The sequence below is a fragment of the Vanellus vanellus genome, assembly GCF_965231255.1.
Source record: "Vanellus vanellus genome assembly, chromosome: Z".
Lineage (NCBI taxonomy): Eukaryota > Metazoa > Chordata > Aves > Charadriiformes > Charadriidae > Vanellus > Vanellus vanellus.
The window spans coordinates 47,441,291-47,462,465 of NC_138908.1; the positions used below are offsets into that span (position 1 = coordinate 47,441,291).

The 21,175-nt window shown below is 42.9% G+C and overlaps 1 protein-coding gene across 1 annotated transcript in view; it reads left to right on the forward strand.

The window, feature by feature from the left end:
- The first annotated feature begins 2,268 nt into the window (after positions 1–2,268).
- Positions 2,269–21,175, forward strand: part of MAMDC2 (MAM domain containing 2) — a 63,992-nt gene continuing 45,085 nt past the window's right edge. Inside the window, exons 1-2 of the mRNA XM_082497924.1 lie at positions 2,269–2,325; positions 2,472–2,585. Of these exons, the coding sequence (XP_082354050.1) occupies positions 2,292–2,325; positions 2,472–2,585 (148 nt within the window). The 5' untranslated portion in view covers positions 2,269–2,291. The remainder of the gene's footprint in view (positions 2,326–2,471; positions 2,586–21,175) is intronic.

Here is a 21,175-nt window from a genome sequence, read left to right on the forward strand (position 1 = left end):
GCTTTCAATGAATGCTGAAATTTGACAAATTTATGAAAAATAAAAGCCAAATAACTGAAACAGCCTGTGTAGGTGGTCAGGCAAACCACGCATTTGTTTACAATGGCTAAAGAAAAACCTTATGTATCTGTTCTGCACTATTCCTAGTACTTCCCTGAGATAGCTTTACCAAATGATGTGATATCGAACCCAGTGATCGTACTTAGAAAACGAATTTCCATGAGTAGCAAATTGTAATAGACTGTGAAAAAATGAAGAAATAGGACTACATGTTATAATTAAGAAGAGTAGTTGTCATGAGTTAAAGCTGTTTTTATTGAAATGTAGGTCTCTATGGATTGAGGCTTATACCTGTTTCCCTGGAGCCCATGGATTAGTAGAAAGTGGGATCAGAGTAGTCCGACAAAAAGGTTCTGACACCCTACATCCTCTTGGTGACTTTTGTAATTTTGAAGGCTGTTTTCAGGAAGTCAGTTGTTCAAATTTCTTACTGTACCTGATTAGTTTAGGTGATGACCCAAAAGCATGGTTGAAGTGAATTTACCTTGGGGTAGACAGAGGAATCCTCTGATCAGCTAAGATTTCCCTGACGTTTCAATGGGGAACTGTGTTGCACAACAACTGTTGACGCAAGCAAGACAAAACCATTGAACAGGGACAATAGGGGCTTTAGACTGTGTTTCATGGGTTTAGCTGCCAGAACTGACCTGGAGGATGGAACAAGCGTGCCAAATTTTCAGATGACACCAGGTGGGGGGACCAGTGGGTACGCTGTCAGCCGGACTGCCATTGAAGTGGGCCTGAAAAGGGACTAACAAAGAACCCAGGAAATTCAACAAGGGCAAATATTGAGCCCAGCAGTTGGAAGGCAGAGACGCACACTGGGGCTGGTGGCACTGGGGAGCAGCTTTGGGGCATGGCCCTGGGTGCTGGTGGGCAGTGAGCTGAGCTGGGGCAACTGGTGTGCCTGGGTAGCAATGAGGACCAGCTGTGCCTGGGGTGGTGTGAGCAGGACACAACCCCAAGAGCCAGGGGAGGGCAGGGACTCCTCTCCCCTTGGTGCCCGTCAGACCCCATCTGGGTACTGCCTCCAGTTTGGATCCAGTACAGGAACAACACAGAGGTGAGGGGAGGCCACCGAGATGGTGTGACTGGAGCTCTTGCCCTGTGAGGAGAGGCTGTGGGACCAGAGCTGATTCAGCCAGGTGGAGGGACAACTCTGGGGGCACCCAGCAGCATCCCTGGCACTGACAGAGTGGATGGAGAAGGAGCATTTGGGCTCTTCACAGCAGTTCATGGTGGGAGGGCGAGAGGCAGCAGCACAAGCTGAAACAGGGGAAATTCAGACCATTCATAAGGAACAAACTTTTTCCCCACAAAGACAGCACAGCAGTGTAGCCAGGGCCCAGATGGGTTGTGCTGTCTCCAGCCTTGGAGGTTATCAAGCCCCAGCTGGATAAGGCCCTGAGCAGCCTGGTCTGAGCTCAGAGCTGGCTGTGCTTTGGGCAGGGCTTGTAGTGGAGACCTCCTGCGGTCCCTTCCTAACAGAGTTATGCTGTAATCCTATGAACAACAGCTCTTGGGGCACCCCAGCAGTTCCTGCACCTTTCTTACCCAAAAGAGTGAGGGAACCCTGCCATGGCACCCCGGTGTGGCAGGTTTCATGGTGCAGCAGGACAGCAGGGCAGGTTGTGGTGGCACAGGAGCCCCGCTGGGTTGGGAGCTGCTTTGCTCTCTGCAGATGGGTGTAAGTGGGCATCTTATTAATAAGTACAAATACCCGACGGGGCAGTACACCAGATGGATCCAGGCTCTTCTGGTGGTACCCAGTGACAGGCACAAGGCCATGGGCACAATCTGAAACACAGGCAAATCCACTTAAACACAAGAAAGCACATTTTTACCGGGGGGCTGGGGCGGTGGGGTGGAGGGATGATACACTACAGCAGGTTGCCAGAAGAGGCGGCGGCACCCCCATCCTCCAGGTCGCTCCCGCCCCGGCCACCCCCGGCCTCGGCGACCGTCCGGGCCGACCCCTCTGCGAGCCGGGGGTGGGACGGGCCGCCCACCCGGGCTGCCCAGGGGCCCTCCCCGCCCCTCCCCTCCCTTGCCCTCCCACGGCCGCTGCTCGCCTCCCTGCGCCCCGTCGGGGTGCCGAGGGGCCGCGCTCAGCCACGCCGCCGTCGCTGCCGCAGCCCCGGGCTCGGCGCGGCCGCGCCCCCGCGCTCCCTCCCTCCCCGCTGCCACCGCCGCCGCCGCCGCCGCCAGCCCCGGCTCCCCCGGCGCGGAAGATGCTGCTGCGGCTCTGCCTCCTCGCCGCGCAGGGTAAGCGGCAGCGGGGGACGCGCCGCGACGCCCCTGTGGCCCGGCCGGGGCGCGGGGTGGGCGCTGCTGCGGGGTCGGCGGTGGCCACCGAGCCCGCGGTCGCCGGGGCGGCCGGGCCGTGACCGGGGCTCGCTTTGTCCTTGCAGCTCTGCGGCTCGCCGGGGCCGCCTTGCTCTCCCCCGGGTCGTGCGCCTTTGAGGACAGCGCCTGCGGCTACGAGTGGGACTACGCGCATCTGCCCTGGGCACTGCACGGGGAAGGTAAGAGCGCTGCTGTGCCCCCCCCGGGGCGTGCAGTCCCCCCCCTTCCCGACCGTACAGCTCTCCCCGGGGCGTACAGGGGTACCCCCGCTGCCCCCCGGGCGCCCCCGTCCCGTCCCGTCCCCCCCGTCCCCGTCCCGGTGGTGCCGCGCCGCGCAGCTTTCCCGGGAGAGCGACTGCCGTCGGGTCCCTCCTGTGTGGGGTTTCGGTCTGTGGGTGTCAGTCCCCCGATGAGGGGTCTGCAGGCGCGGCGGGGAAGTGTCTGCTCCCCCTTCTTCCCGTCGTCCCCCCCCCCCCGCAGCCCCGGCACAGGTCTCTCTGCAGGTTTCTGCAGGATGCCTCAGAAACCTCCTTCCTATTTCTTTTACTTTCGGTTGGGAAAAGGTGTCTTTTGTCAAACTTGCTGTGGGTCTACACGGTCTGTCAAATTCCTGTTAAGCTGCATTGCTGTTTTCTCTGAATATATTTTGGGTTCTGCTCTAGAAGTGGATGCATTTTCAGGGCATTTCAGTCTTTATGAAAAGTATCTTTACAACGCGTTCAATTAAGACTTTTCTTCATTTTATGGTACCTACAGCCCAACAGATAAAAGATAAGCATTAGTCTTTTCAGTAAGTTGTATTAGACTTTACTAAGACTGACTGCTGTTGAAAGAGAGAACAAAATCCACTCACTGTACAGAGTTCCATGCAACTGTAACTCTTACTTCATAAGTTTTTAGTGTAGGCTCCCATTTTTTGACAGAATCAATATGAACAAACCAAAGACTAAACAAAAATAAATACAACATAGTTATAACTGGGTAATAAAATAATTCCGTTTTGGTTATGTTTTGGCAACAATGTCATTCATAAAGTGAAAGTTGTGCTCACACAGTAAAAGGGACAGTGTTTTCAAAGCTTTTAAGCTCCAAAACAGGTGCCAACAATAATGAAGAGGTGAGTACAGGTACAAAGAGATAGACACCTCTCCTTACCCCTCATAGGTGCTGCATTCAAAACTGGCTGGTCCAGTTTTGTCATTCCACTTGTTACTCTGTTGATAATGAAGCTTTTTTGTTGTTTTTCTGATTTGTATCCAGTTTTCAGATATGCAAAGTCACCTTGATTGTTAATTTTTAGATTAATCGTTAGGGTTTGAAAGTGTACGAGGAATGCTAACTTAGAAAAGGCTGTGAGGGTGTCATGATTAAAATAATTGCTTTTTCTCTCTTTTTTTTTTTTTAATTTAAATATCCATAGATTTTCCTGTATTTTTGAAGATACTAGTGGAAATTTAGTAACCATCTCTGCTTTCCCAGCTGTGCCTCTTAACATCATGCGCTCTTAAGCTGCCTGTCTTGGAAGCAGCGCTTCCTCCTTGTGATTATGAGGGAGCCATGTGGTAGTGGTATTGATTCAGCTCCAGCGGACTGTGAGGTGCTGGGAGTAATACCTGCAGAAATGGATGCGCATCAAGTTGTGCTAATCCATGCTGTGGTGCTCCAAGAAACAGGGAAATTTGATTAGAGATCTAGATCAGCAGCAGCCTACTTACTTTTTTTTTGGCCCACAGAACACTATTTTGGTTGTTGTAGTTTGATTTTTCTGTGTGGCCATAAGCATACCAGTGGTTACACAACTTCTGTCATTGTAGATCTTGTTTTTCAGAGATATGTAACTGAACTGTTATACTCTGGAAGGATATGTGGTATACCAGCTCTCTTAATAGGCATAGTTCTGTCAGCATTTCCATTATAAACCTTTTTTTCTGTGATCTGTAATTTAATCATAGTAAGTCTTCCTGTGTGAACATTTGGCACACAAGGTTTTAGCCTCTTCAGAAATACATTAATGGACTCTTAGCTAAATCTAGTTGAAAGTAGTGCATTGAAATGTATGTAGCAAGTGCGCACAACCAGTCTTCTGTAGATGCTCCTTTACTCTTTTATCTAGTAAAACCATGTTCCTTTTGGCAGCATTGTACCTTTTTGGTATTTGCAGATTGGTGTATGTACATGTGGTAATTTACTGGAACAACAGAGGAACTTAAGGATGGGAGTGGCAGCTTAGCTTTGAATTGTTCCACTTTGCCTTGCATTGCTTTGAAATCGTTTTATTATTTTAAAATAGTATTTGTAATATAGGGTTATATACCGCAAATCTCTTACAGGGATTATCTGACTTGCAGTGCAAGTTCTTTTGTCTTATAAATCTCTCAGTAGCATGGTCTTATGCCAGCTTGTCAAGATGATGTAAATAAAACTAAAATCCTGCCCAGAAATTTCCACTCCATACTTGAAAGTTTTATGCCCGGTTGCCAAGGAAGCCAGTATCTTCTGAAGGGCCAGGCACAGAAAGGAAGTGTGAGGCTAAATTTTGCTTTTGTTTACAGCTATGCATTCCCACTTAAACCAGTAGGTTTCTAAGGTTCAACTGCTGTTTTATGTCTCTGGCTTCTCTTGAGTATTTTGGTACTTCTGGGATAAGAGATTTTTTTGTTTTGTTTTTAATTTTAGAACTTTCATAATTGGAAAGACATATTTAAATTTTTTTTTAGCTAAAGTTTTGATATCTGTAACTGACTGGCATTTTAGGCCCCATTCTAGTCCAGTACAAAAGGAAAATCAAACGAAAGTAGTCAATGCTAAAATGGATAGCTGTTTCACTCTTTACTGCTTTACTCAAGACTGGCAAATCAGGCCCTAACGAAGTGGGTGTTTGTAGGATACAAGAAACAAATCAGGCGTTTTGCCATAGTATCTGTCCAGTGGACCTGTGCTCCCATAAACTTCTGCTTCACTGAAAACCTCTGTAAGCCTCAAGCTCTTTCGCGTGGCTCTGAATTCAGGAATAGGACCTTTAAGTATAAACATCAAGGTGTTCTTTTTAACTGTCAGCTTTTTAAGTCAGTCATTTGCTAACTAACTCGGTGTTTGCGCTTTAGAATTATAGTAATTTTTAGCAGACAATTGCTGTGCAAATAAAAACGTAAAATACAGAAACAGCTGAGGATATAAATTTCTTGCGAGCTTACCTATGGCTGAGGAAGCACACCCAGCAGAGGTCATGGCCCAGGCTGGGTAAATATAGCATCGTGATTGAGGCAGCATGTTTCCTAATGTGCCGGTTCTGTTTTCAGTGTAAGCTGGGAAATCCCGTGCAAACATGATGTGCCTCATGATGTGGGTGTTTGTAGGGTACCAGCTACACAAGAAACACAGCAATGTTACTGCTCAGGGGAAGGGCATCATCAGGTAATCCTGGTTCTGAAATCTGATGAGCAACAGATGAATTTGTGTGTGATCAATGGACCAGTGATAAGACCTGCAAGCTTTAAGTGATTTGCTAGTACACATAAACCAAGGTGTCAATGGTCTATTTTAACTTCAGAGGTGTAGGCATGCTATCATAAATATTCGTGCGTTCCTGATGCCTCTGAACAGCTAATTTATTTTAAAAAATCCAGGTACAGAACACAAGACAAAGATCAAACTGCTTGGACCCAACTAACAGATGAGAAATTCAAAAAGCAGATCTATATTAATCACTACCGTGGAATTTAGAGGTAGTTGAGGAACTTGAATACTGTGTTTCTTGCCACTAACACCCACAGGTACATTTAGCATGAGTTTGTGTCCACTTATGTTGGGGTATAAAGCTTTGCAGGTGCATAGTTGCCAGTTTTCACAGCATTTTCTTCTGTGTCAGCACTATATGCAGTGCAAGGGAAAAACCTGGTTAATTCTAATACATACTGTGAAACTTTGTATGATGGAATTTCATCAAATAATCGTGAGATTTTGTTTAACCAACTTGCGCATTTATTTCAGAGGACACATGTGCTTTGTAAGTGTAAAACTTTAAACCAAAGGAAGGTTCTCTATGTAGTAGCCATTAATCCTGAGTAATAAATGAAACCACGTAGACCTGCTTGAAACGGCAGTAGGAGACACAGCCTTACATCAGTTGCAGCTATTCTGCAGGGTTGGATTTGGGCATTTTTTGCTTTCCTCCCAGCCTTGTCCAGCACAGAGCAAGCCACAACTGGACTGTAAGAACGTCCTGCTCATAGCATTATTACGGGTAGGTTTCTTTAGACACAATAACTATGGCACATCTTTTCTATGACTCTGGACACTGTTTACATTTGTGCCAAGAATATCTGCACAGCATTTTCTGTGGCTGTATCTATGGGTATGTTTTGTTCTCAATCTCCCTTTGTTTTAACAGAGACCAGTTTAATAAAGCCACAAATAATGTGCATTTGGCCTGTCAGCTCAAATTTGCACTAATGTAGTATGCTGTGCTGCATCTGTTTGCCTGGATTTAATCATTAGATAAGAAATTTGTCTGTTACCACTGCAAGCGATAGGGAAGAGGGGTACTTTATATTAGCAATGTGCCCCAAAAAGCAAATGATCCTTGTTAGATGTGCCCATGTGCTGCCAGTTGCAATGGACTTGGAGCTATTTTAGTAGTAGTGGCAATGGGTTTTGTACAGTTGTCTCCTTATCACCTTTGTTCTTCCTGTGGAGTGTTGTCAAGCACCTTTCCATGTCGACCGTCTCTAATGAGCTATGTGGCACTGAACTGCTAAAGCTACAACTGGTAGTTGATACAGCCATATACATCCTGCTCTCATATGGTCATTGGCAGCTTTAAAGGTAATTTTTTTTTGTGTGTTGCTTTCCTTCTAAAATTCTGAAAGCATGTATTACTTCAAATCTCATGTCTCCAAGGATGTATTTTAATAGCATGCATTTCAGAGTTTTTTAATGATATTTTCTCTTTCAGCAGTATTCCAAAGGGGACTCATCCTTGAAAAGTGTCCTGGTTTTGAGGAAATAGATTTCACTCAGAAGAGTGGCATAATAAATTATGATATATATCAAAATAGCCTGATTTTCTTCTCCTTATAACATGCCAGCTTTTTGCTGCATTGGTCCAAGACTCTGTTTCAGTGATACACTCAAAATGGGCACCCATCAGGTAACAGGTTGTGGTAAGCAGGTAAGCAAGCAACACCACTAACACCAGTGTCAGGAAAGTGAAGTTTGTCTTTTGGGACATGCGTATTATACAGCTACACTTTAAAATGGTTTTATGATGGAAAATAATGTCAAGAGACAGGACAGCCATCCCAGGCCATCAGATAAGTCAGGCATGAGAGCAGCAGCACAAGGAATCTCAAATCTAAACACGGCCTGCATACCAGTTAAATAGCTTGTATTTACAGCTGTGCCATATGACTTAAAATTGACCTCTTCTGACCTAAGCGTTCTCATCTTGAATGCCACATCATTTGGTTGTAATAGGCAGAGTAATGAAACAGGTAATCACTGGTGATCCGAGATTCTGTTGCGCAGCAAGCGCAGTTCATATCTGATGTGTGCCGTGTCGTGCTCAGTTACAAACCCCCTGGCAGATAGATTGGCACGTCTGTAGCCTCAGTTTTCTTTCCGTCTGTCTGCAGTACTTTCCTGTACATAGGAAAGCAAGCAATTTGAAAATGTTAAAAAAAACCCCAAAGGTGTAACATTGCTGGCTTTGTACAACCCTAAGATGAGACAAGTGGTCTCATGTGTTTGTGATACCTGTGTAATTGGGAGCAAAGTAGAGGGTAATCCAGGGAGGCTTGCACCAGCTTGTACCTATCTGTGGCAGAACCAGGCTGGCATACCACAATGCTCTCTCTCTGGCAAGGTTTTCAGCTGATAAATCCGCCCTGCCGTGGAAGCTTATTGGTTTGGGTCTCCCAAACCTGTAGCCTGGGCCTCTCTGCCCCAAATGCCATTTGATGGAGTGGAGAAGCCATTAGAACGGGCATACAGTCTGTTTTGCCTTGACCTGGTAATTAAAATGTTTGTCTTTCCGGCCAAAATAACTGTATTTGGAGTGACAACTGCCCTTCCTAGTCACTCCCAAGAGGGGAAAATAAAAGGCTGACTCTCACATACTTCTGGTACACTTAGACTCTCATGTTCTTATTTCTCCTCTCCTTCACCTCTGGTGCCATTTCTCCTGTACACTCCACTTTGACTACTCAGCCACTACTCTTGTGTTAGCAACTCATTTATTCTTGCTACTTTCCTGTTTAGTCTGTCACCAGCAGCTTAATAGTACCACGTATGAGTAGCATTCAGCCATGCTTCAGCCTCTCCCTTGTCTTGCTGATACCAGTAGGAAACCTGACGTTTCGCTTGCCCAGGTATAACTTCTGTCCCAGGCTTCTGGGCAATAGCATTTTTATTGAACTATGCCCAAATTACAGTTATTAGCATACTTTTTGCTCAGCTTCAGAGGCAGGTCTTGTGCAAAAAAAGATGGCACTTTATCTTAATAGAGGGCTTCAGCAGCAGCTGCCTGTGCGTGACACTTTTGATAAGTCTTGGCTTTCCATTTGCAGCAGGAGAACAAACGAATCCCAAATTGTTATCAGTGAGTCACTGCATGAGAGATGATTTTCAAAGCATTCCTCTCCTCCACAGGATAGTAACGTTCTCAGAAGTGTATTTTCACATACAGCTGTTAGTGATTCAGTGCTTAGAGAGTCAACAAGCTATTTTAGTGCATTTTATGCTGAGCTGTGGAGGCTGGCCACAAGAGAGGGAGGACGGCTGTTACAAAATTCATGTTTACTGAATATACCTGCAGTTCCTGACAATAGGCTGGACTTTGTTTTCCATGAAAACAACTGAAAATAGATAAATTACCACTAGAATTTAAAAAAAATCAAAATACTGTAGGAGGGCAAAAGAGTGTTTGGGAGTGGTGATGGAGGCCAAGTCACCTCAGTCAAACAAATAACTTGCATGTAACCCCAGACAAAAAACTGATTCCCTCCAGATAACAAGGTTTGTTACTCATTCGCAGGGTGGAGCAGCTTGTGTGATTCTCTAGCACTGATACAGCACTGTAAAACACACTTACTGAAAATCATATTGCAGCTTCATGTTTCGAAATGCTGCATGTTTACGTGAAAAACTAGCTGGGCATCTGTAGCAGTCACTCAGTATGAGCCTTCGGCTTGTTTGGAGATAACCTGAACTAGCTTTAATTTATAATGCAGCTGCGTGTGTCACTACCCAGAGAGAATATGGTCTCAGCACTGCAGCTTGCAGATGTACGCAAGGTGACTATACCCAGAGTTTGCTTGAAAGGCTGCAGGGATCTGGGCATGTCTCAGTTGAACGATGGAGGTTGAGCTATGGCTTCCCACCTGAAATCACAGCTGCTGTGCCTGGTTCTGATGGAGAAGGGTAGGGCCCAGGATTCGGAAATCAGTCTCGCTGTGTATGGTTACCTTCTGCTTTAATAGGAAGTTAAAGAATATGTTTGCAGCTTCTGCTATAAACAGGATGGATACTGACCTTGCAAATATTGTTGAAGTTTGCTAAAGTACAAGTGCAAACATGCAAAATCACTTGCTGAAAACAGCTAGATATATTTTCAGTTTTCTGAAAAACATGAAAGACTTAAACAAATCAAACTAAAGTTTCTTTTTAGGAATTTCAGGGTCCATGCATGGTGTGAGTTTTACTGAGTAGTAAAACTGCTGACAGGCAGTACTTTGTGGTCATTGTGCTTATTACACTATATATGTGATCACATCAAAAATGAAGGGGAGACCCAATTGTTTGCCAGTTCATTTGTTGTTTGTTTTTTTTTTTTTTTTTTTTGAGGGAAGGGAAGGTATTTTCAGTGCTGTCAATTTTTAGTATAAGTTTTGGTCAAGATCTAATGTGGGTCAGGATCTGTAGCGAAGGAAAACAAGCTTGTACTTGTGCTGAAGGATGGCCACAGACATTTCAGAAGTGTTTCTATTACTAAAAAAGACTCGTTCACCTTGCATATGGTACAGACTGTTCAGAGTTGTAATAGAATCACCCTGAAAATGCCATAGTATTCTTATTATATAGGATGCTATCAAGTGGAAGTCTTTGAAGGCTTATTGAAAAAATAAGCCCAGACCAGTTACAGCTAGTTGTCTTGTGTTCCCTTTTTTTTTTCCTAGTTCTCCCATTATATTACCTTCAGAGATATTTCATCTGCAGCCACTGTATGCAAGAGCAGCACACACAATGCTATAATTAGTTGACTGATTAAACTTATCAAGCGGGGTCAAACCTTCTACTGTTACATCTGAAGAAAATATGCTTTAAAAAAGAAGGGGCTATTTTCCTTTAATCTTTCAGTTTTTACTGTCCTAATATTACCGTGTAGCAGTAATACTACAGAAGGCCAGGTAAAAGGCCAGTGTAGTCATCCATGTAACGTCATACAATGCTTTGATTGCATACAAGCCTTCATATCATTTGAACGTATTTTATCACTCCCATTTAAAATAGTAAGCATCTTTTGCCCCATCTTTCACTGTGGTTCTGGGCAGCCAAAGATTCAAGTCTGGTTATTATAGTCCTTCTTCACACAGTAATCAAGACAAAGATTCCTACAATTTTACGTATTAGTGCCTGACGCTTTAAAAATGCTCTTTGATTAACAGAGTGTTTCCTCTACGCTACGTGGCTCTTCCTCCAACACATTCTCTTTTGGCAAACGTGGCTCAAGATCAGTATATTAGACAACTCTAGTAGTTTGAGTAATTGTGTTGGTGTACTTTGAATGTTGTTTTAAATAGATGTATTCTCTGATAAAGTGTAAGCTACATGTTGCTAACACTTTGCTCTGTTCTGAAAACCTTGCAAGTCCTAGTATGAGAATATCCATGAATCATGGTAATTAGATTTCCATTTGAAATATCAGCCAAAGTCTTTTAGGAAACGGAGTCTTCACAGTTTTCAATTAGCAAACCATTAAAATACTTAAAGAGGCTCTGTTGTAACTTGATGAGCTTCTTCAAATTTGCTGGGCCACAAACTGTATTTCATATTAAAAATGTGGGAAGAGCTACAGAAATGGAAGGGCAGATTACAGCTGCTGCATACAAAACCATAGTGAGATGCAAAGTTGTCAAAGGAAGTAATTCTCCATCTTTCATTTTTCCTTTTTTTTTTTTTTTGGGTGTTACATTATAACAATCGATCGATACTGTAAGACTGTTGCTTTGTCTAGCACTCATGGTTGAACAAAGGTGGAAGCACATTTCTGTGTGACAGTGGTGTCTAGGGAAATACTGTTGCAGTCAGGTTTGGAGCAGATCCATTTGTGGGAAAAAGTCATGCCTGGAGGGTAAGAAAGCCAAACAATCCTACTTGCTCTGTGAATAAGCAGAAGGTTTCCCTGTTTTCTGATAAAAACATTACAGATCATGTTTTAATGCACTGTATCTAAGAACAAAGCTTAGATTAACCATGTAAACACTTTTCTCCAATAAAGCTCTAAGTGCTCCACAAAGTACTTTCTACTTGCAGTAGAAATCCTTAGCTGATGTATATATAGATGGGTAAACTGAATTGTCCAATGTCAGTCCCTGATTCATTTGTAGATCTTGCAATGGAAATGTGTCTCCTTTCATAGGCCTGTTTTACATTTGCTGAACCATATTTCTTTCAGCCTGGAACATAGTTTTTTGCTTTTCAGTAACCATCATGAGCAGAACTCGAGAAGCCCCTTGAAGAAGGCTGGTGTCAGCAGGTAGGATGAGTACTCTGAAATACAGAAAGGATGCAAACATCATGTTAATGGCTGTCTCTTCACTCCAGGGTTAGATAATGAGGTTGGTGCCTGGCTATGAGAATACAGGCTAGCCTCACATACGTACAGGTAGATGTAAGGCAAAGTCACTTCTGCGTTAAAATCTTCATGGGTATAGCAAGATTTGTGAGCACTGGAAGGGTCCTTTGAGAGCATGTTCTGTGTTTTTTATGCTGTAGCAAACCAAAGTGCTCCAATTATTTTTCATTATGTTGCAGAAGAGTCATCAGTTCTTCTGGGCGTAGGTTGAGAACAGCAGAGTGGAAGGGAGCCATAAGTCCAGCAGGTATAATTGGGGAATGCATATTCTTCATTGCATGGGGTAGGGAGAAGATATGTCTGAGAAATAGCATGGAAAGGGTGAGTGGGCAGTAGATACTTTTCTACGTCTGTGCGGCTGTTGAGACATACCACTAAATCCCTCAGAAGTCAGTAGTCCTGCCGTCAGGAGAACGCGCCTGAGCCTTTCAGAGTTAAAACCCATGAGCGGTGCCTTAATTTTTCTTCCTTTTATTTTTTTACGAGTGATGATAATTTGGTTTGTGGGGTATTTTCTTTGGAAATCAATAACACTGACTTTCTTGGGGATTCACAGATAACACTCTGACTTTTCCCTGACTCTTTATTTCCCGTTGTGGATGTTGGCAGACCTTGGATGGCACAGCTTTATTGCAATGACTGGGTACAGTAGCATCTCAGACAGAAAATTTTGGATAGCATCTGGGTTTTTTGAGTTGCCTCTGAAATGCTTTCTGTGTTCAGAAAACTCTTGGTTTGCTTAAGTTCATATACATACTGGAAAGCAAATACATAAATACAGTGTTGGGTGTTAAGGACTTCATCTAGGAAATGTGAATGGAGGAAAATACAACAGGAAAAAGACAAGAGGAAAATCTGGTTTATTTTCCTTTAAAGAAAAGGGCATGTCCCCTCTCATAAAGGAGGTTAGAACGAATGAGCTTAACGAATGTATTCTGTATTTAAAAATCTTTCTGAGGCAACAATGATAATTATTATTATTGGTTTTATTACTGTTGATATTTGCAAGACTTTCTTCCTCTGGGAAGGCAAGGCAACTCTTGTTGCTGATAGGGAAGGCAACATGAGTTGCAGCAAAGGTGTGCGTGGTATAGAACTAGAGCTGTCCTGTGTCATGGCTGGTTTTTCATAGCATCATAGAATCATAGAATGGTTTATGTTGGAGAGACTGGAGCATATCTCCTATGAGGAAAGGCTGCAAAAGCTGGGACTGTTCAGCCCAGAGCAGAGAAGGCTTGATGGAGATCTTATATAAATAAATAAATACCTGATGGGAAGGTGCAAAGAGGATGGACCCAGTCTCTTTTCGGTGGTGCCCAGTGACAGAGAGAGAGGCAGTGGGCACAAGCTGAAACACAGGAGGTTCCCTCTGAACATCAGGAAATACTTTTTCAATGCGAGGATGACTGAGCACTGGCACAGGTTGCCCAGGGATGTTGGGGAGTCTCCATCCTTGGAGATATTCTATATTCAAAAGCCATCTGGACATGGTCCTGGGCAACTGGCTGTAGGTGGCTCTGCTTGAGCAGTGGACTTGGATAAGATGACCTCCAGAGGTCCCTTCTAACCTCAACCGTTCTGTAGTTCTGTGATATCTTCACGTCTTTGACTGCAAGCTAAGAAAAAACCTACTGCAGTGGTCTTTCAGAGAGAACTCCACCCACAATGAAGAACATGAGATTTTCTAGTACTTTTTAAGGTAAGAATTAAACAGAATAATCACATGTACATGTACATGTTTGAGTCCATTTCTGTGTATGTATATATGAAATCTCTGCATCCTCATTCAAGAGAAGAAATGAGAGTTTGTTGTAGGTCCCCTGCTAGATGAAGGATCTCTTGATTGTTGTTAGCAGAATATGGAGAATTTGTTCTTTACTGGTATTTTGGGGGCTTGATTATCATGTAGCTAAGGTTTTCTAATGCTCATGGCTGCCAGATTTCATGGGACACAGATAAGCTAAGGCGTAGCATACTCTGATGCATTTTGCGAAACAGTCTGTTCTTCATCATTTCCTACTTTTTTTAGTAATTTTCATTTGAAGCTTTCTTGTCTTTGGTGTGTGCTGTTTTACACATGGTTGTTATCCTGAGGAAGCTTTAGCAAAACATTTCTGCTCCATCTAATCACTCTTGGCAGATCATTCTGCAAATGAACCTCCTTGACTGCAAATATCATCTTGCAGCTGTTCAGATAAAGTGAGTTGAGTTCATTTAAGGCTGTATGACAGAGTTGACAGTAATTGGCATCATTGTTTAGTGGAGTCAGCAGGGAGGCAGATGGGCACGGACTCTGAGTTGCTCTCAGCTCCTCAGAATAGGTTCAAGTGAGTGATGAAACAGACATAGATGTCTGCACTGTCTGTCTTGCATTTGTCTGGGAAATAGAGGCCTTGATTCTCCCAAGCCACGTATCCCCAAGCTGATCTACAGTTCATTATCAGTATTTATTACTGTTGTCTGCTCTTAGCAAATCCCTTCTTCTCTTCTTCCCCCATGTGCCAGTGCCTGGTGTACAGAGAAGTGTATTCCCTGCCTTAAACATGCACACTTTTGTGGGAAGCAGTCACAAAAATTTACAAGCTCTAAGTAGAGGCTGGAACCAGAAGACCAGAGACTTGGAGACACGTTTCCATGTGTCATGCCATGTTTCGCAATCTTACTGAGATGGTTTTTGTCCCAGGAAAATCATATCTGAGTACCCAAGTGTCAGGTGATGGCCAATTTTGTCCTGTATGATTATGGCAGAACAGTGAGAATCCGTAGCAGAACCGGGGTAATGCCATTGTTTTTATATCTTGCCTCTACTCTACAGTGAGTAATTTTCCATTATGGAGCCCTGCAGTTGGTGCCATCCTTAAGACTTCAGTAGAAAATTTATTCAATACAGGCAGCAAGAAAATGAGGAGCTTTTAGTATTGCTCAGGCTTTGAGCCATAGCTTAAGCAGCAGTATACTCCCATAGCTAGTGAACAAGTTTGGAGCCTTCCCAGTAATCAGAAGATCAATGGTTATGGTTTTCCTAAGTGTAAACTATTTGTGATTGTTTAAATTCCTAAGTTCTCGTAAAGGGAAGTAAAGGCTGCCTTGAGTGCTAGAGTACATACACATACACAAATGAAAACTGCAAATACAAGCACACTGGTACCTGGATTTTTAAAGTGTACCCGATATAACACCAATAAATATGTTTAAGGAAACTGTATTTACTTGATTTTTTTCTCTTAGAGATATGGCTTGGAGACATGATAACATCCAGGGCACAAACAATGATAAAATCTGTCAGAAAGCAGAATATAGTCTGTTTACAAGTCTGTGTCAGTATACTGGTTTGTGTAGCGTCGGCACCTGCAGTTACATATTCAGCTTCACAGTACTTACTGTCAGCAAACCAGTTATTAACATCTTCATATATATCCTTGAAAACTTACATGTAGCTATCAGAATGCTTCGTTTTAAGCTGTTGCTTAAACCATTTCAAGTAGGGTGACGTAACGTTTTAAATATGCATATATATAACTAGGTAATGCTAATCTAAGATATTGCTTTGTATAAGATTAGTTGAAGTTTAGTAACAAGCAGGAGGAGTTCAAACATGTAAGTCTTTACTAGTTCCTATATAGTCATGCTTTGCATTTTAATTCTTACAAGGCCTTTTGCAGAGGGCTTTCTTTCCTGGCGAAGAATATTCTTGTGTGCTGAAGTGGAAACATGAGAGGATTTATACCAATACCAGATTGTTCTCTAAATATAGCCACTTCCAGTGCTTATTTTAAACTAAGTGTCAAACTGGAGAGTTATTAGGGCAGTAACTGTAGTTTGTTTGAAAAAGATGAGAGAACTTTGTACAGTGAACATCTCATATATGGAAATAAGATGAGTGGTATGTGTAGTTTGGACCACCACATGTAGGTAAAAAGCAAAGAGCTGTAATCAGTGTTTGTTTTTATATGAAAAAGCACTCATGAATTTGGAGTAGACTTCACAGCTGATGGCTGTTGAAGCCAAAAATAGAGTTACATGATCAGTCACCCCTTACTATCAGAGGAGTCCGATAATCTTTCCCTGTGCTGGTCAGCTAAATATTTTTCTGTTATTTAGCCTTTCCAGGTTGCTTAGCTTTTGTGCTCTTTTTCGACACACCATTTTGTGTTTTCTTAGTTATGTGTCTAGAAGGGAATTTCACTGCTATGACTTTAGTTGACCTGCAAGATATTCCACTGTTCTTAAGAGAAATAACCTAGCTGCTTAATGCAAGATTGCACATGGCACCCACTTGTCAGCTTAGGTGTCTCTGTTTATGACTTGAGAGAAAGGAGGTGCTCCAGCTGAAACCCAGAGCAGTAAAAGTTTCAATATAAGTCCACAGTTTGAAAATATTCAAATGATTCTGTGAAAAGAGGAAAAAACCCTTAATCTTTGAAACTTGCTGGAAAATGGAGTTGTTGCCTGCTGGACATCTGCACTAGCTGAACCTCCCTCTTGAGGCCTTTCCTAATTTGGTGACTGCACCATCCTAGTTTGCATAGCATGCATATGACCTGTATTGTACTGCAGGAAACTCCCTGAGAGGGAAGGGTGGCAGTCTGAAGGGTCCTCGTAATAGTGCATCCCTCTAACCTGATGGAAGAAGGCAGCCTGTAAGATCTTTTGGAGAGAGGTGTTTGCAAGCTGTACTTCCACAGTGGGTCTGTACATTTTACTGGTGCTTCTACTGACATGTTGCTGAGGAGGTTGCGTGATATGAATGGGAAACCTGGTGCAGGGTTCCCATTAGTGCTCCTGTGGTCACTGTTATGCGCTGAGCTACCTGAAGGATGCAAAAAATACAGCCCTGCAAGGGCATGGATGAGAGTCTAGAGTGATGGTCTAGATTGTCTCAAGTCATTAAGTCATTAGATAGTTAGACCACAGTAAATCTATTGAGAGAGGGATGTTGAAGAGGTGCAGGTCAAATAGGAATTGATTTGCACCACAGAATTTTTATACTTAACCTGGAATCATGGCTGTGCTTTTCAACCTCTTTAGCTCTTCCAACATTTTACGGAGGTGAATTGCCAAACAATGAACCTTAAAATTTTCCCAGAAAGATGAGAGAATTATAAAAATTACGAAATACGGAGTCCTCTATCCCAGCTGCTTCTGCTGCCCATCATCTGCAGCTGGTAATAATGGCCTTGTATCAGCAATGTGTCTGCAAGCACCTGTAACCAAAGAGCAATAAGCTGTGAGGGAGGATGGACCTGCTCTGTGACAGCTTTGGTATAAGCATCAGAAATGAGTATGAGATGGATTGTTCAGCTCCAGACTGTTATTCTGGAGGTGAGTACATTAACATATTCCCTGGTGAGATTCAAATCAAACTGATTACATAGGTATTACTCCAAATAATTGACTTTGTTGTTATCTTCAGTGATGACATATTTTTAGTTTTCAGCTAACATTAATTAAATTAATTGATTTTGAAATACCAACTGTAATGAAGTATTCTGTACTAATAGCTTTAATCTCCTATCCCAACAACTTATTCCACAAATGCATTCATATTTAATATCAGAGAATCACGGAATGGTTTGGGTTGGAAGGCACCTTCAAAGATCATCTAGTCCAACCCACCTGCCATGGGTGGAGACATCTTCACTACATTAGGTTGCTCAAAGCCCCATCCAACCTGGCCTTGAACACCTCCAGGGATGGAGCATCCACAACTTCTATGGGCAACCTGTTTCAGTGTCTTACCACTCTCATCATAAAAAATTTCTTTGTTATGTCCTATCTAAATCTACCCTCTTTCAGTTTAAAACCATAACCCTTTGTCCTGTCACTGGAGGCTGTGGTAAAAAGTCTGTCTCATCTTTCTTATAAGCCCTCTTTATCTACCGAAACGCTGCAATAAGGACTCCTCAGGGCCTTCTGTTCTCCAGGCTGAAAAACTCCAACTGTCTCAGTCTGTCCTCATAGGAGAGGTGCTCCAGTCCTCTCTGGTTAGTTTCATGGCCCTCTTCTGGACCTGCACCAACAGGTCCATGTCTTTCTTGTGCTGGGGGCTCCAGAGCTGGATGCAATACTCCAGGTGGGGTCTTGATGAGAGCAGAGTGGAGGGGGAGAATCACCTACCTGAACCTGCTGGCCACGCTTCTTTTTATACAGCCCAGGATACAATTGGCTTTCTGGGCTGCAAGCGCAAATTGTAGGCTCATGTCCAGCTTTTCATCCACCAGTATCCCCACGTCCTTCTCCTCAGGGATATTCTCAATCCATTCATCCTCCAGTCTGTACTGATGCTGGGAATTGCCCTGATGCATGTGCAGGACCCTGCACTTTGCCATGTTGAACTTCATGAAGTTCACACAGGCCCACTCCTTAAGCCTGTCGAGGTCCCTCTGGATGGCATCCCTTTCGTCAAGCTTATCAACTGCACCACTCAGCTTGGTGTCATCTGCAGACATGCTGAGGGTGCACTCAGTCCCACTGTCTGTGTCATTGATGAAGATATTAAAATGTATTTGTCCCTTGAGGGACACCACTTATTACTGGTTTCCATTTGTACATTGAGCCTTTCACCGTAACTCTTTGGATGTGGCCATCCAGTCAATTCCCTATCCATCAAGTAGTCCATATATCAAATCTATATCTCTCTGTATCAAAGAATGTTCTCAGTATCTGAGAATTTCCTGAGGTTAACAAATGGCTGCTAGTTGAATATCATAATTCATATTTGACTCATCTTGACCAGGCTCTGAATTTTATCGAACTTCATTTTTATATTCAGCTATCTACCATGTTTCTTTGATAGCTGGCACAGAAATATACTACAATAGGTCTGTCTGATGAATACAGTTTGGTTGCAGTGGAATTTGCTTTCTGGTTGTTTACATACTTCATTATTAGGATTATGTCTGTTTGCATGATCTGTTGCCCAGGTTTCCATATGTTGTAATTCTATGGCAACACTTGTACTAATACACAATATGACCATATACAAACTAAAAGCAAAGTGTCAGCTGTCCTGGAGCAGAAAGTATACTTCTCCTTTTCAATTAATCTTTATTAAAAGGACGCCCTGAGACTGAATTCTGGCACCTAACTCTGAGCTGTTGTGGAAGGGCATTCAAAAAGCTGAGGTGTGATTTTATTTGAAAATTCAAGCCATGGTGCTACAATGGGAATGTCCTTCATCATTGCTTCTGCAGAACAAATAAATGATAATATTAACCAGACACTGTCAAAGTGTGCCCAATTTGGTTGTTCTCATATTTGTTTTGATATAACCAGGAACTCCCACAAGAAGGGTATGCATCTTTAAAAATTGGCCCACAGTTGCTTTTCAATAAGAAAGGCTTAATAAACTATTTCATTGACCCATCAAATGTCTATGTACCCTTTTTCCCAGAAAAGAAAGGATATAAATTTCAAAGAGAAAATGTGCCTGGAAGGAAATTTTGATGTTGGGTATTTTGGATGTCCTGGAGATTCAGCGAACAAGTAAGGAAGGTGATGAGCCTGACAGGAGACACTGCATTCGTGCAGTGTGCAGGTCACACCAGCAATAGCAAGCCCGTGCACTGTCTTCTGTAGGTGAGTTCTTGGTGGGGAGTGTCTTCATCAGTTTTCACCACGAAAATTAGTCATAGGGAATGTGCATGTCTGCCTCAGATCCTGCACCGGAGGATTCCTTTCCTGTCCAAATGAGGTTGCCAGCTGCTTCTTCTGACACATTTCCTCCATGCCAACGAACAAACATTAGATGCCAAGAGATCTACACCAAGGTGCAGCGTGTTTTGGTAGCTGCCAGCCCTCTGCCTGTCACTGACCTGCCTATCAGCAGGCTTTTCTGCCGTATGGTCATTGCTCATCGTCTGGCAGGCAGCCACAGCTTTTGGCTAATACAAGAGGTAATTTAGCTTGTGCTTGTAGTTTCTATCCAGTGGTCCATCAGCAATCCCTCAGGTCATGATTAAACAAACTTTTCAGTTGATACTGTTTTCTTTATATCTGATGCGGGATTGAAGCCCTCATATATTACCAAATTATGTGTGGAGGGAGATAAAAAAAAGTAACTACAGGTTTATTCTTTCATGAAATAGGGGAGCAGAGGTTGAGCTCTGCAGTTTCAAGTACAGCTCTGTGGATTTAATTTTCTCCTGGGCTTCACATGGCAGAGGGAAGTAGAGGAGGGAAGCAGGTTTAAAATTTGTCGTATGCTTCCCTTGCTGGAATCGGTCTATATTCTCCTGAAACAGCTTGGTTCACGGGTATGAGAACAGTTGGGAAGCAGAAACATTTTCCTCCCCAGAGGGTTGCAAGAACAACCACGGGCATTTTTTGAGGCCGGTTTCCTGACTGTTAATACTCCTATACTTTGCCTCAAGAGTCAGAAGCATAACAAATGAACAATTCCTTTATTTGCAAAATGTAAAAGATACTGCTGACTTTGATTTCTTTTTTTACATGGATTTTTTAAAAAGCCAGCATGGAAAGAAAAAATCCTGTGAAAAAGAAAATAAAATAAAGCACTTTTTAAAAGCAAGGAAATAACCATGTACATGAACATGCCTGCTTGGTTGCTTTCTTTGTGTCGAATGCTGTATCCCTTGCTGTCTAAAGCATTGTGTGCATTTGGCTTCTAAAAAATTTACAGAAAACTTAATTACCTATTTGCATCATATATTTTATTGATCCTGCCCTTCATTAGCATTTTCCTTTTTTAAATTAAGAAATAAAATCTGTGTAGCAAAGTTCTGGTTTGCACTGATCCTGTGAAATGACTTTTGCCTAAATAACAAATGTGAAGATTTTTGGCCTTAGAAGGTTGTGGGATACTAGGTCTGTTTGGATCAGCTTCTTGGTAGTGTTAGAGACCAGACTTTTGAAAACTGGTGTGTGAGACCTTTTGTTTTTCCTCCCACCGATCAC